The following is a 17,153-nucleotide window of genomic DNA, read 5'->3' on the forward strand; positions in this document are numbered from 1 at the left end:
GGTAGTAAATGCGAACGGTCATAAATTGACCGTTTGTAACTTGGGGACCGGCTGTACATCCATAGACAGCTGGAGAGGTGCACCAATGTCATCAACAGCAATGCCAGCATAGGCTGACAAAGAGGCTTTTAAAATGTTGTCATTGGCAACCAACTAGCTGCAACACAGTTGGCAGTACCAGCTGAAAAGTAGCATTTACCTGGAAGAGAGAAAAAGTGTGGGGGAAGGTGGAGTGGGGTGGGAGAAAAGAAGATTTCTGAATAAACTCTTGCATTTTCTAATACATTTTCACAACTGATATTAAGCCCATTTCCTACATATTTGATAGCACCATTCTTAGTGGAATGTCCATTCAAAACAAAAGGAACAGAGGAACATAGTAGTTAGATCCACCCACATTTGAAAAAATCACATCCATTGTGACAGGCCTGCCTGGAAACATACAGTAGTCTATGGGTGCAATCCTATTATCATTATCCTTACTGGTAGCCGTTTGGAAAGGAAAATGACGGACTTGTGTCTAACACATAAGCTTAACAAGCAAGGGGATCTAGATTCTATCCCAAGGTCTTTCACTGACATGCCGTATGGAGTTGGACAAGTTATCTATAATGCTTATGGGAAGGAAATCCACCTGTTAATCTTTAACTCTGCAGTAGCAGAGCTCCAGCACTTGGCCCTACTTTCTAAAAAGGTTCCCCCTAAAATAACTTCACAGAATAAAATATGGTCACTTTAAAAGGATACATCATTGCATTTGTTAATTTCAGTACCTTCCCCCACCCCCAGTCCTACATATAATGAAAAAAACAATTTTGCACTTATGGATGTTGTGAAGTTTAATTCATTAATATCTCTGAAGTGTTCCATCATCCTTGAACAAAATGTGTTCTAGAAGGGCAAATATTCCTACTGTTTCTTTTATGTCACTCCAAATATTTGGGTCTCAATACTAGGGTTGTGAGGTTTCCACTGTTATTAGGATAGATGACAAGGACTAGGAAAAATAAGAATAGACTCCAGAACAGAACCTTATTTTCATACCAGAAAACAAAGCATCATTTTGTTAAAAAACAGTTACATTTTTCAACATTCCTCTGCATTTCCAAGTTCCATCTTGAATGATAAGTACTGAAAAGGCTATTCTTGCAGTAATTCTGACTTGGCAGGAAACAAGAGCCACTGGCAATTTGGCAAAAGAGCCTGTAGTCACATGATTTCCAACAACATTTTCCAGACTAAAGAGTCCTGATAAGTATAATGAGAAAAACTTCCAAATTATTGCTTGGATTCTTATCCAGTCTTCCATATCTTTGACATTACTTGTTATAGAACATGAACCCGTGAAATGTAACTCAGAATTATTTTAAACAACACATTTCATAATTTTTACAAAGTTCCCTGTATCTAATAGGTCAAATTTGGCCTTCACTGGTGGGTGGGCTTTTGTTCTGTTTCAAACTTGAGGACGTCTACTTTTTTGTAAAAACAATTGTTGGGGGAATCAGTTACAATGTGGCTGTCCCAAAATATTTTAAGCATGATTTAGTTTTGCAATGTAAATTAGACTTAACTATGCCTCTGAGAAGTACCATAGACAAGAAAGTGATTCAATGTCTTTCACTTTAGCCACAGGCTGCAGCATGATACACAGGCTAGATTAGAACATAGTTAAGTCTATCCTGCAAGAGCAAATTGTACTTTTATTGTGACTGGGCATTACAAACTGTAAGCAATTCCTATGACACGGTTTGTTTTCACAGGGTCAGATGGTATATATAAGTATTTTCTGCTCCTCACAGCAGAATGTGGAGGGTTGTCAAGAAGCCAGTTATTTCTCTTCTCCCACCCTCACCCTGACCCAAGTTTGAGCAGCACAAAGGGGGCGGGGGAGTTACTGTAAACTGGGAATATAAACTAGCTAAAAGTTGCTAAAAAATCATTCCCCGCTACCCCAAAAAAAGTTCCCTGCAGGGAGAGAAGAGTAGAAGCTGGCTTTGCCCAATCCATGCCCCCTGGCTGATTTCTCCATAATGAGGACAACTTTGGCCGGTGAGTTAGGGGAGGTTTCAGTGCCAGCACTGATTAGGGCAGAGAATCTGAGCCATAGTGTAGCTGGCACTCAAAATACCTGATGGTCTTTTAACCAAGGTCATGTTTATTCTCTGTAATGCACTATGAAAATAAAATGTCCTGCTTCTTGATAACTTCCAGCTCAAAAATATGCCTCCAAAAAGCCAGCAAGAAATGGAGAATTTATCCATTGTTAACAGAAAACATGGCTGTTTTTATAAGGGAGACCTCTGAACATTTACAAAAAATATGCAGGGAGACTAAATGGAAGATCTCCATCTGCCTCTAAGAGTTCCCTTTATAGTGGCACAGGAGTGCAGTTAGCAGCAAAATGACAGGCACTGACCTCTAGCTTGGCCTCCAGGGCCCCAAGATGCTCTTGTCTCTCCCTGTGTTCTGAAGGCAGCTTTTCAAGGAATGCACTGTTGTTGGCCTCTTCAGAGAGGAACTGTTGGTGGAATAGGAAGATTCTTTGTGAGTGTTGAGGGGCGGGGAGGGGTGAGGGAGAGGGGAGAGAGTGTCAAATAGTCTGAAAAGGCACAATTGCCTTCTTTATAGACAATCTGTAGCATGCAGCCAAATCTTCTTGCTACCCCAAAACAATAGCTTTTTTCAGCAGCACTGCATACCTGCAGCTACTGCTTAGTTCTATGCTGTGCACAACACCTTCATATTATTATGAGGAGAAGGTGGCCTGCCACTTATGGTCCTATATGTCATACAAAAATATGGTATTGCCAAAACTCTGGAACTCATCAGTATGTATTTCTATTACATCTGAAATCCCTAATCAGGATCAGAGCTTCAATGCTGCACACATACAAAATAAGGGTCAGTCTATGCTGTAAAGTGTTTAATTCCCTGTTAAGACTGAAAGTCTGCCTTTAGCCCTCTCTGTAGTTAGAGTAGGGGAGATGAAAAGGGGACTTTATAGTCCTTTTCCAGGAATGAGAGGATGAGAGCTACTCGGGAAGTACTGAAATTCTCGCCACGCTGCAGTGCCTATGTGTATCAATCATCATCAATAATCTCTACCTATATATAAAAAATCTCTACCTATATTTAAAAATTTCCTGCAGAACAACAGAGAGGTTATCACATCACTCTGCATCCCACCTGCCTTCTTCCTCCCTCTCTCTCCCCTCTCCTTTCCCCAGTGCTCAGGAGCCGGGGCTGCCGTGCTCCAGCCTCCCTCCTCCCCGGTGCTTGGGGGGAAGCCAGGGCTGCTGCGCAGTGGCCTTGCCCCCTCCCTCTCTGGCGGCTGGAGGGAGAGCATGGGGCCTGGTGAGGCCTCAGCCCACCCCACCCCACCTCTCCTGTGCCTGGGCTAGAGAGCCGGTGCTGGTGCGGCCTTGGTCCTGCCCGATAGCCAGGGGTGGGGAGAGCTGGGGCTGGTGCAGCAGGGCGTGAGGGGAAGGGGTAATCTTATAGTGTTTCATTCTTCCATAGACGTCACTGCTATTTCATCAGGGATGAGTTATCACTATCTATCTGTATCTACATCGTCCTCAGGGTGACATTCTCCCATACGCAAAAGGTCAGCAAAGACCTAAACTGGGATATAATTGGTGACTAGATATTCTGGAAAGGGTGACTATAGGATTACCAATTTCTGTTGGACATATTCCTGGAGGTTTCATCACCTGACATAATCTTCCTGAAAAAATTAGGAAGAACGACTCTTGCACAAGAGGGCGTTTTGTGCAAAAAGGAGCTGTCGACAGTGACACAGCTCCTTTTTGTGCAAAAGCTTCTTGCGCAAAAACGGCCCCTAATTAATTATGCAAATGAAGCATGGCAATATTCTACTCCATGATTCATTTGCATAAGCTTTTGTGGAAGAAGGGTGCAGTATAGCTTTAGTACTAGATTCGCCCCCTAGAGCTGCAGCAGCCATGGACAGGTGCTTCTCACCTAGCCCCAAGCAGCTGTGGTGAGAGAGGGCTGGGGTTGTCCTCTCTCCCCAGGGCAGCCTGCATCTTGAAACCCTCATCCTCAGCCCCACCCAAGAGCAATGATTTAAATAAAGAAAAACAAAACTTATTATTATTAAGGACCTGAGCAATGCTGGGTCAATGTTTTAGTAAATTTATAAAGTAACATTGGGTCCCTTTGCAAGAAAGGCACTTTGTAAACGGAAGATAATTATTCACAGTATTCAGAAGTATTCTTTGTGGGTGTGGTTACTGTGGCATCCAAGTACACTCATTCATTGCTTGTCATTTAATTATGAATCACACAAGCCCAACAATGACATTTAATTGTTTTCAAAGTGGCTCTAATCTTCCTATGCAGGCAGGACTTTAATACCAGCCCTAAAATCATTGTTACTACAGGGCAAATCTTCACAATGAAATGAAATGCAAATGATTTCACGAATGTAAAGAAAACACACTGGCAGAACTTCGGGTGCATAAAGTTAATACTGTGCTCATGATCTTAAGTTAAAAAATAAGATCTTGAAAATTAATTGCCACTAGACATTAATCATCACCATGTTAATTAAGCATTTAAGCCAATTAAGCCCAAAGTGAAGCTGAGGGCAATAAACTATAAATGTGTAGTATAAAGTCTTAATAGTGCAATTTTTGTTTTAAAAAGGCTTTTTTTTTTTTGGAGGGGGTGGACTGAATAGCTCAAGAGATTGCCAATTACAAAACTCATCACTGTTCAAATACAGGCCAGATCAGCAGTAGTAGTAGCAGACTTTTGTGTGTCTTTTGGGCTTTTGCTTTAGACCTTGCTAGAGACTTCAGAAACTACTATCTAACCTCTCTTTTCTACGGGCTTGTCTTCACTTACTCTGAGATGGACGCTTTGGAGATCGATCTCCCAAGATTCGATTTAGCTGTCTAGGAAGGATCTGCTAAATAGACCGCTGATGGTGCCCACATCAACCCTAGTACTCCATTGGGTGGCAAGGAGTAACAGAAATCAATGGGAGAATTTCCCTCATCAAACTCCTGCAGGAGGGATGACACAGAAATTTGACCTAAGGTACATCAACTCCAACTACGCTACTCTTGTAGTTGGAGTTGTGTATCTTAGGTTGACTTTCTTCTGTAGTGTAGATCTGACCTAAGCAAGTTATTTGGGAAACAAGCATAACAAAAATCTCCAGGGTTGTTTGTCTGTTACCAATAAAACAGATGCCTCAGGGGTACGGAGCAGAGGAAGTACTTGTTGCTCTGGTGGCTGGCTTTCTTGTTGCTCCAAATGCACTCTCAAAATGGCAGAGGCCATTGTTCTCTGACAGGATCATTATTGTTTTCATACCTGTAAAGTCCTCACTTGCAAAATCCAGTAAGGCTCAGTCCTCTCCCCTTTATTATTCACTGTCTACAGTGGTCCTGATGGCTCATAGTGAGAATGTACAAGCCAATGTTCCAGCAGTCCTCAGACAACATGAAGCTCTTCATTTCCTTTACATCAAATAAACAGCGCCATCCCCCGCTTTCTCAAAGCCTAACCAAAATAAACAATGGGGTGAAGAGCACCTGACTAAAGCTGCACCCCGGCAGGCAAGTGAGGCTGGTAGGATGACAGATGTGTCCACACCCTATAAGCTTTAGTTTTAGTTTCAGGATCGTACAAATCCCAAAAACATGGAGTAAACTTGGCCCAAAGTATCAGGTTTTCCTTGTTTGGAGTTGAAACCAAGGTTTTGATCTGAGCTGTTTACTTGGCTCAGGTTTTCTGAAAATTATCCAACTTATGTAATGTGTTATCACTGTAGAGGATCCATCACTGAGAGCCAACTAAAGTTTGCCAGCAACTAAATCTGACCTAAGTTTTGAGCTTTACAGGAATTTACACTTCAGAAGCCTCCAATTTTACCATCATCTAAGCTTTCCTGTCCCATTCCTAGTGATTCAAAAGCATCTTAAGTTATCACAATATCTCTGGTATTAATGGAACAGGCCAGGGGTACAGGTAGAGTCCCATTGCCCTTTCAAATCACATCAAAATTAAAAGGACTGGGAACTATGGTTATAAGCAACCAATTTGGATTTGAACCAAGGCTGACGAGACGTCCCTGAGCACTGGGAGAACTGGCTCCAGTCCCCCCGCCCCCCCAAAGGGGCAGGGCCTCAGGCAGAAGGGGCGGAGCTAGGGACTAACTTCCCCCAGCCAGCCCTTCCGCACTAATGGGACTGCCGGGCACACACTGCCGGCGGCTCCAGCAGCGATTTAAAAGGCCCAGAGCTGCAGACCTTGCAACTACCGGGATCCACAAGCTCTTTTAAATTGACAGGCCCCATGGCAGCTACCCCTTTCCCCTGCCTCTATAGGCAGCCCTGTTCTGAACATTCCTATTTAAGTTCAGAAACTGGGTGTAGGAACAATGAACCAATCACATGTTACACTATTTTAGAGGAAGAGCTTTGTGTATCATGCTTTATTGGGAATCATCATTGCTTTGTGTTTCTTAATTCTTGCCATCACAAGCACTGATTGCAAAGCAAGCTGAATGGGGCAGATGGGTGGATGCGGGAGGATGTGGTTAAAAAGACCTTGGACGTTAATGAGTGGCCAATTATTCTGTGACTAATGGATAGCTGTTAAGTTGGAACACATTTAGGTATGAACATAAGTCTCTGTAATTAATTCATTTTTAAGAATGCAGAATTGTCTTGTCTAAAGCCAAAAACATAAATACTTTCCTTAATTAGTGTTTATAATACAATGTATCTCCAAGTTCTGCTGCAATAATTTCAATCTCCTCACAAGATATCCTTGTAAACAGCAATACCATTTCAATATAAGGTTTGGGGGAGGTTGTGTTGGCCTTTTTTTTTTCCCTAGGTGCGTTGGCTGTTCTTTCATGTTAGTATAAAATAGGAATAATGATGTAGACTTGACTGCGCATTTAAATTGAATACTTTGCAATAATGCTTCAAAACGCAACTGGGACAGAAGTCAAAGGACTGAAGCAGAAACAGTTGCTTCTTTTTAAAATTAATTTCTGAAAAATAAATGCAGCAAGTTGCAAGATGGCTCAAGGGAGTGATATGGGGATAGAGAGTTTTTCATCTCTTAAGTCAGCATTTCAAATGTAGCCTGCATTGATAGTGACTGAAAGATGTTACTATGGCAGAGGTGATCTGTGGCCTTTGTAAAATGTAACCACGATAATCCTCATCTAATGGGAGAAATCTTCCTCTTTCTAAAATATTGGATTTAAAAAAATAATTCCCATTGTTGAGAAAAAGTATATATTGTACATAGCCAGTCTTTTGTGCAGGGATACTCTGAACAAAAACAGCCTCCTCAATTTGTGTCATAATTGAAAACAGCAGCTGTTTCTTAGCGTATGTTTCTGCTGGGATCATCTCCTGTAGATATACATACATAAAAGTAAATAGACAGGCTGGCCTTACTGGATTCTGCTTTATGGGAAACCAGACAAAAAATATTTTACCCAATATGAACAGGACTAGAGAAGAGGAGAAATATTTTTAATCAGGATGAATGTACTGATTCAGCAACATTAACAACTGCTTGAGGTTTAAGATAACATCAGAATTTCTCTTAGCTGATTTTATATATTTATAAAAATGGATAAACAAGCTTTAAGTTTTCAATTATTTGAATGTATTTTTCTTTCTGAGGGCTTATCTAGAGGAACAGTTAATGCCTGGCAAATGAGAGTATGAATCTACTCTATGATACTGCACCGCCATATTCTTTATGGAAATATATTTTGAATATGAATATGCCTAACTTGAATATGCTTTATTCAAAATGGAACATGTGAACTGTCACTGAAAAGCTTATAATCCACTCAATGTGTATATTCTATTTGTGTGCATGTATCACGACTGTATTGGAAATTAGAAATATGAAGTATAAACCTGTTTATATATCTATAGGTGATGGTTAAGGCCATTAGTAGTATTCACAGAACTTAATGGTCTGGTACTCTTGACAATGATCGGTAAATAATCTTGCTTTTCCTGTAAACCTGGACTAGTATTAAGTTTAGCTGGCATGTGTTGTCTTAATTATCTTAGTAACTTATTTTGATCTTAAAAAACAACAAATAGTGTAGTAGCACTTTAAACAGTAACAAAACATGTAGATGGTATCGTGAGCTTTTGTGGACACAACCCACTTCTTCACATGACCAAAGTGTTGGAAGTCCAGATCCAAGAATAAATTCGGGAAGGAGGGAGAGAGGGGAGAAGGAAAAAAAATGGAAGGGGAGGAAGAAAAAAAGACAGCCAGTAGCTAAACATCAGAGAAATGGCCCAGTGAGTCTGTAACAGGAAAAACTTAAAAACCAACAATTAGTCTAGTACATCTCAAAGACTAAATAGTTAAAAATGGCTGATAAGAACCATTAGTTAGCACTAATGGAAGATGACTAAAGGAAGATGACCAACACCAGATTCTGCACAGACATCAAGAACCATTAGCACCTTCATTGTTTGGTTGGTTGATAATGTGTGAGCCATTGGAAATCATGATTCAAACCATTAGCACAAGAATTAAACTTGTGAACAGAGCCAGCCCACAACATTTTGGCACCTGAGGCCAGGAGCTCAAATGACGCCCCTATATCCCCCCTCGCTTGGGCCAAAACTTTGGAAGGTCTCAATTCTGCCTTCTTCCTGTTCTACTCCTCTCATGGTACTGCTCTGCTACCTACCCCAATAAAGGAGAACTAACAGCAGCAGACACAATTTTCTACACTCTGGGTCCCAGTGGCACTTGTTTTAAGTAAGGGGGTTTTCTGTAAGTGAAAATTGGCCTTTCCCCCAAGGCCTCTGAGAGTGAGGAGTCATTTTCCAGGTTAGGTTGTAGATTATTGATCATGCACTGGAGGGGTTTACGTTGTGGACTGGAGATGATGACAAGTAGAATTCTGTTGTTTTCTCTTTGGAGTCTGTCTTGAAGTAGTTTATGTCTGGGTACTCTTTTGGCTCTGTCAATCTATTTTTTCACTTCTCCAGGTGGGTATTTCAGTTTTAAGAATGCTCTATATAGATCCTGTGGGTGCTTGTTTCTGTCTGTGGGATTGGAGCAAATCCGGTTGTATCTTAGGACTTGGCTGTATACAATAGATTGAGAAATATGTCTGGGATGGAAGCTGGCGGCATGAAGGTAAGTGTAGTGGTCAGTAGGTTTCCGGTATATGGTGGTAGAAATTTGTCCATCATTTAATAGTACTATAGTGTCAAGGAAGTGGATTTCTCGTGTGGACTAATCCAGGCTGAAGTTGATGGTCAGGCGGAAGTTGTTGAAATCCTTATGAAATTCTTTTTGCAACCACTTAAATCTTAACATTTTATAGTTAATAAAATTGTTTTTATCATTCAACCTATGTTATGGGAGAAGACATAACAGCTGTGCATCTCTCCCTTACATTGAAGATAGCAAACAACTTATGAGCTTGCTCAGTATAAAACTTTTCTGCAGAGTAAGATGGATTGAGTCAGGGTTCTGGTCCCACTGGGGTGGTGCATCTGCATGCTGTGTGAAGTCCCAGTAACTTGTACCTGCCCAGAGCTGAGCCACTCTCAGCATCTGCGTTGCTCTGCTGTGGGTTGTGACGCCAACTCTGTGCCTGTGTTGGGAGAGACCAGATGTTCTGGCCCAGCAGGACAGGTGGTGAAGGTTGGTTGGCTCGGTGGTATGATCAGCCTATCAGGTGAGAGCCTCAAGGGGATTTTTGTGACCAAATCCATCACATACCCCACACTAGCCTAATGTGTCCTAACTGGCCAAGTGGACCCTGCTGCCATGAACTACACGTGACCCTGCGCACACTGACATACCTCCCCCTTCAAAGCAGATTAGAGCCAAATGAATTAAGCAATTTCTAGACCGTTAATGAGTTCGTGCACTGCAGATTTACACCATAGCTTGCCACACCACCTGTTTGTTTAGGCAATTCCTGAGGCAGAGAGCAGATGCTTCAGAGGAAGGTGAAAGGAGGAAGAGGATTTTGGTCCTTGATGAATGAGAAACTTTGCAGCACACACTAGCATGCAAGAGCTTTGGGTCATCATCCAAATTCCTAGCTGCGCAAAGAGATTTCCTGGCAGAAAAACAGGCACAGTCTCTGTCCTGAAGAGCTCATATTTGTAAAGGCAGACAAGGAGATAAAGAACAGAGCTAAGGGATATAAAATAGAAGCACAGCAGTCAAGGAGGTGACTGGCTACATCTCAGTAACATCAAGATACTGACTGGACACGTGTTGACACAATGAGCAGTTTTATTGTTGGTTTTTAAGTTAGGATGTATAAACAAATTCCCGGTAATTCCCCAAGCTAGACAGAATCTGCCATCTAGCCCTCCCAGAGTGGACACAGCAGAACTTCAATGGGAAGAAAGTAGTGGCCTCATGCCATATGTAGAGGGTAACATGGAAACAGCCTAGAGATGGTTGTGTGAAAAGAGTACAAATGGGCAGATGAAGCCAGCCTCAGTGGAAGAGTGGAAGAGACTAGGGCAACACTAAATGAGACCAGAGCCAGGGCTGAGACGCACTGGCAGCATGATGTGAGAAGAGCTTGCATTGCTGCTGCTTGTGGTCTTCTGCAACCTGTGTGGTCTCCTGCAACCACCTCATGGAGAAAATCTGTATTGCCTTCACTCTGGCACTTGTCACATGCTCTATATTGTTCTGAACTGTAAAGAGGAAAAAACAGTGAGTGATGTTTCTTCAACAAGGATACACCAGGCTCTGACACGTATGAAAAAGCATGGATGTATTCTGTGGCATCTGAAATGTTAGTTGCAGAACCCCCTTGCATTTGGCAGTAAAGAGAATTCTTCCTGAGCTCTCTGCTGGGGCACAGAGAAAAACCTCAGCATGTCTTCACAGGCATCCAATTCATTACCCTCTCTATTTAAAACAAGAAAAGAGTCTCCATTTTACAGGTGATGTAATAAACATGGAGGACAAACAGAAGAGCTCAGGCCAGACAATTAGGATATTATAGTTCATGTAACCTTTCTAGATGTCCTTGAAGTTCAAGCAGTGAAGCACTGTGTCTTTAATCACAGTGAAGGGAAATAGAGATCAGACGGGGGAAGGAGCTCAGCTAATTCCGGGCATGCTCTGTTAAATGCTCTATGGGATAAAAAGGGCTTATAGTCCATGCAGCAGACTTTCTTTGGATAAGGACCATCACCCATGGAAATTAAAAAGCAATTAGAGTCCCTTAAGGGTTTGAATGAATTTTATAAAACATACCCTTTATTCTCCGGTGTTCGCTTAAAAAAAATTGCAGGTATGGCATTTTTATTCAGAGTGGCATTTATTTACATTTAGCATCTTAAGAGATTAAATAATGGCTTTAATGGCAATTATTACAGCTCCATAAACAGCCGTTAAAATAAAATTTAAAGTGACACTTTCAAGACTGACAGGCCCCAAATCCATGTGTAATATATACTGCCCTTCTCCTAGTTATAGAAGAGCTATTTGTCTCTCAAAATGGAGACCCTGACTAACTTTGGGGATTCCAGGCAACAATGGACAGCCACCAGTGCAAACCACCAGGCCACACCAACATAAACCATGACTTGCATCCTGGCAGCTTACCCTTGCTCAATACTGGAATAAAATGTGCCGGTGCCAGTCAAGGCTTACAGCAGTTATGCCTGTGCAGGCTAAGGTTTTGCACTGATACATCTGTGCAGATCACTGGTGCCTGAATTACCCATTGCAGAAAAGGCCTCTTGGTAGAAATGTTTATTATTCTCCCCCCAAGCCTACACTAAAACCCAGAGCACTAGAGGAACATAAGATATATGCATGGCACATTGTATTCCACCCTCTCCATATGCTTCCTGTTGATACAGTCATAGCAGCACAGGGCAACGATTATTTTCTCCTGATTTTGGGAAAAAGATCAGGGATGTACAATATGTTTCTAAACCAATGAAAAAAGAATTAATGCTGGCAGCTTTACCAGCATCTGAAATCACACTTGACTTCAGAATGTTGCTACGTGATATACATTTGCATAGTAACATTTTTTTTTTAAATATACTCTGATTTTTAAAGACTCTCTATAGTCCGAAAAGACAAAAATGTTGGCTCTACTGCCTAAGCCCAGCATTTTCCTCCTCTGGGTTTGAGACATTGATTTCTACACTGCCATCCAATTGGACAGCTAAGGCTGAAACCCACAGTGATGCCCCTGAAAATATGGATGCAGGCTGCTTTATGTATTGTTCACTTGTTAACTTATAAAAATGCCCCTCACATGAAGGGAAGGCTTAGCAATATTAAGACACAGTTTAATTTTTAATATAAACATTGGGAAACTCCAATTAATCACATCACCCCTGTAAACCTTCCTTCAACACAGATTAGGAACTCTAGGGGTTCTGAAATTTCTTTGCCTTGTTTTTAAACTTCTTTGTTTAAATTGTACCACAAATTGTTTTGGGTGCTGAACTTATAACTTCAAATGTTATGACCAAAAGCTCCAATTCTAGAAAAAAATGTGATGTCCTCAAATGTTCCACTGATAAGAAAATAATTTCTATATCAGCTCCTATCTTCTATAAGTGTGTGTGCTTTTCACTATAGCAGTTTGTAAAGCTTTAGAGTTCATTAAGATGAATCTCATTTTATAAGGCTTTTCTACCTGATGGTTAATGACAGCTCCTTAAAATATTTCAACATTCAAAATTTGCCCAGGGTGAAGACTTAGGAGTTGGCAGCTGAATAATTGAATTTAGTCTTCCGGTAAATGTCACTGGGACTGTCATCCTAAGAACCTGAAATCTGTGCTTATAGGTATACCACGGGCAATAGCAGTGGATTTGCATTGAAATGGGTGTTACATTTGCCAAATTCAGTGGTGGTGGTTTTTGTTTTTGTGAGATGTGGACATTTCAAACTGGATGAAGGAGCAGCTCAGAAGGAAGAAAGTCACCTTTCTGAATTGCCAGTGTCACCAAAGCCAAAAGAGTCACTTTAGGAGAAAGCCAAGTGAAAGCTGCAACATTTAGTCACTACTCAACTAAGTGGGATAAAATCACTGTTGTGGATTTTATGCATTCATTCATGTGAAATGAACCAGAATGGCTTTAGTGGGTAGCCAGGGCAGCACCACTGAACAGTAGCCATGACACCCCAACCTGTGCTCTTGCTGGGTCTTCTGCGCAAAGGAGGAACACAGATTTCCTGGGAGTGACACTGATGATTCAGGTAGGCGACTTTCTTCTTTCTGAGTTGCTGCTGAAAAAATACTCCAGTGGGCATTAGTAAGCCTTGTGCTGCTGCAAGAAGTGCCATCTCCCAAAAGCAATGTAAACCCAACTGCATATGCACCAGCTGTCACAAAGAACTAAGTCTTATCAACCTATGCCAACAAAGTCCAAGTAGTTGGGCTTGGTGCAGGAGAATTCATGGTGTATAATGAGATGGGAAGGAGCAGGCATTCTCCCACTCCCACCACTGTTTGGCCTCTATTGAAGCTCCGAAGCTTCAGAAGCTCCCATAACTCCTCTGTAGAAGTCAATGGCCACTTGACTGGAGTAGTTGTGGATCTACTGGCCCTACTCTCAATCCCTCCTTTAGCTTCCACTTGCTTCATTGTTTATACATCTTGGAACAAACACATACAGGAGCCCCAATGAAGCTGAGCTTAACCACACACCGGCAATACAAACTCTGGATGCAGGCACCTCAGATCCATTAATTTATGCATGCCTGTTGCTGCTGAGGCCTTTGATGGCCATGGAGAAAGAGACAGGATTTACCCCTCCCAATAATCCCATGACTTCTTATGGAAGAGACGAGATTAGGGATGGAAGCAACTAGTCAACTACCTGATAAAGCTAAGCAGTCCCTGCTCACCCCGGGTTCCCTGCTGCACCTCTGCCTTTTAAATATAGTAAGAGCTGCGGGCAGTTCTTATAACATTTAAAAGGCAGACACACAGCTGGAATAGCAAGTGCCCTGCCCTACCCCTCTTTTCGAGTAGTAGCTGATTAATCGAAATGTAACGTCTCTAGAAGAGATGTTAGCCTCAGCATCCTGGCCAAGTTTCAGGTTTGATAATCACATTCTACTTCAAACATTCCAGGTAGCTGGATTTTTATCCCTTTCTGATCTCATTTCTCCTATAATGCTTCTGTGTCCAGTTAAACAGTTGCCAAGTTCCACTCCAGAGCTGGGTCAATTTCAGCCAGTGTATGAAATTATCCATTTTTAGGTAGGTAGGTAGGTATACACTAAATAAGATATTTTGTGCCATTAGGCCCAGCTCTGAGTAAGAAGCAGTGTGAAAACTGTACCAGCCCCAGAGAAGACCTAGGAGGCACTGTGCCTTAAATATCCACGAGACCCAACTCTGTTCCTTGCTTAGGGGAAGAGAAGAAAGAGTGGCCTTATACCAAAAGTAAATTGTAACATTCCCAACATGAGCCCAGCTGTGCTTGTTGGCACTTTGTGGGGGTGGGCAAGGGAATAAAGCCATCGCCTATAGTACTAACCACCCATTATGTAGAGTAAATTAGAAGATCATACAACACTGGCTTGGATCCACAGATCCACCAGATATGTAAAGGAAGTTCTTAGCTCTATGTGAGCTCATAGACCAAGTTAGAGTCTAGGCCTATGTTCATAAATTGCTCATAAATTACAATTTGGATCATTATAAAATACATACATCCAATTACAGTAATATTTACCTTTAATTCCTTCAACATTATACTGTTCACCAAAACTCATTATTCTCTCTCTCTCTCTCTCTCTCTCTCTCTCTCTCTGTCTCTCTCTCTCTCACACACACACACACACACACACACACTTAAAAGCATACCATGCACTCATTTAATTGTTTAATTCTTTCTTTATATAGCAGGTCAGATACTGAATAGGACACATTTTCAGAAGTCATAGTTAGCATGAAAAGAGTCTATATTGGTGAGTATGTCTGGAGTACTGAATGCTGTGAGACTAATTGCATATTTGGTATTTGTGAGATAAATGAAGATAAACTGAATAATTGCTTTATTCTCAATGAATTGCCAGGATTCAAATAAAGCCACTGGATGTGAAGTATGTTGGATGCATGTGTGTGAAAAATAGCTGTTAGGTAATATATATCAGTCTGTTACTAGCAAATTTAATTTAGCTTTGCCTTCAGTCCTGAGTTGCCTAGAGACTGGAAAATAGCAAAAGCCCTCAAGGTATTTTCTCCTTTTCTTTTTTATTCCCATTTCCATTGAATTTTTTAAATCACCTCAGTCATGATGAAGTCCGTCTCCAAAAAACAGTCATAAAAGCTATCCAGTATGTGACTGACTCACACAAAGCCTAGTACAAGCAAGGGACAATATATTCTAGAGCCCTTTCTGTATCAGTACTAAAACTGTTCCTTGGTTCAGGAATCGCTAACATGGCTTAACCAGCCTAGCATGGCAGTTTAAACATGCACTGGTTTTGAGTGGGTCCCTGTTAAACATGGATTGACCCAACATTTGAGCCTCCAACACCTTTTAACTTGAAGCGAGTTTAAAATTGGTTCTTGTAAAAGCTTGTCTACATAGCAAGTTATTACACACCAAGCTATACTATGAATCTACAGCACACCAGCTTGTTACCCAGTAAATCCCATATAGACACTGCAACAAGTAGGGATGCAAGCAACTACCTTAGGTTTTATCAGGTAGTTGAGTCACTACTTAGCTACTTGCTTCTCCAACCCTTGCTGTCTCTTTATTAGAGGCAGCAAGGGGGGGGAGGGAGCAGGAACCGGTGCTGGGGGGAGCCAGCTGAAAAGCCATTTCCCCCCAGCACTGTCTCAGGGGGGAGAGAACAGGGGAGGCAGAAGTGCAGTGGTTCAGGACCAAGTGCGAGTCAGGACTGCTGAGTCCTGGCTCATGCCAGGTCCTCAGTGGAGGCTCTGCCTTTTAAATGTAAAAAGAGCCAAGCAGCTCTTACTACATTTAAAAAGCAGAGGTGCAGCAGTCTGGGACTTCTGAGTCCTGGCTCATGCCAGGTCCTGGACCTACCCCCACTATGGCTCTGCAGTTTAAATGTAGTAGGAGCCGGGCTGCCTGCACACCCAACTCCCACTACATTTAAACTGCAAAGCAGCAGCAGGCCCCTTATCGACTAATCACATACTCAATACAAATTGTATTGACTACATGATGGGTCAATTACCCACTTCTTAACATCCTTCACTACAAGCACAGTAAAAATGTTTGGCTCCAACAGTTTTATTGATATTTGTGTTACAGTAGCGCAAACTTTTCCATGAAGGAAAATTCCAGAAAATACCCTGAGACTGAAACATTTCAATCAATTGGAAAGTAGCCAAAAAAAAAAGGCACTTCACAATAAAAAAAATATAAACATTTCCTTTTGAAAATGTTGAAACAGGATGTTGCAACAGCATTGTTTAAACTTTCCCCCAGTGTGTCTCAAATGAAGTTTGATTAAATGGATTTGTTAACAGAAAATGGCTCCATCTAGTTTTTCCGACCAGCTCTGTTAGGAACTCTACAAACACATAGTCCATAACCCAAAGAGCTTATGATCTAAATGGACATGACAGACTAAGAAGGACCCAAGTAACTGCCCCAAGGGCACATAGCAAGATCATGGCAAAGCTGGGAATAGGACCCAAGTCAGTGTCCTTGTCCATTTAACCACACTATGCCTTGGTGGCAGGCTCACCAATGGGGAAGGCAAAGGGGGCAGTTGCCCCAGAGCCCAGTGATTCAATGGAACCCAGAGCCCAGTGTTGTACCAATAAAAGCAAGCAGGATCTTATGAGGGGGATAAGGCAAAAAGCCACATTTATTGTAAAGATAATAATAAAAAAAATAAAGAAAAGATAGAAGCAAACAACATTGTTTAACTACTTAACCCATATACATATAAACATTCATTCATCCATTCATTCAGGTTCTGTGTATCTGTTATAGTTACCAGCCTGGAAGTTGCTTGTGACAGAATACTGGCCAGGTATTCTGTACACAAGTGATGGTAGTGGGGAGCAAAGTCCTGATCAGATGTGCATCTGAAGCTCCTGGTAGGCTGGCAGCAGAACCTTGGACTCCGATTCCATAGTTTTTTAGTCCAGTTCTTATAGG

The 17,153-nt window shown here is 41.6% G+C and overlaps 1 protein-coding gene across 2 annotated transcripts in view; it reads right to left on the reverse strand.

Annotated features, from left to right (window-relative positions):
• Positions 1-17,153, reverse strand: part of LMNTD1 (lamin tail domain containing 1) — a 267,606-nt gene that overhangs the window by 118,527 nt on the left and 131,926 nt on the right. For both annotated transcript variants that reach the window (XM_075898606.2, XM_089769804.1), the window contains exon 5: positions 2,420-2,521. In XM_075898606.2, coding sequence (XP_075754721.2) covers positions 2,420-2,521 — 102 coding nt within the window. The remainder of the gene's footprint in view (positions 1-2,419; positions 2,522-17,153) is intronic.

This window comes from Pelodiscus sinensis, chromosome 1, assembly GCF_052426305.1.
Source record: "Pelodiscus sinensis isolate ZL-2025 chromosome 1, ASM5242630v1, whole genome shotgun sequence".
In the NCBI taxonomy this organism is placed as follows: Eukaryota; Metazoa; Chordata; order Testudines; family Trionychidae; genus Pelodiscus; species Pelodiscus sinensis.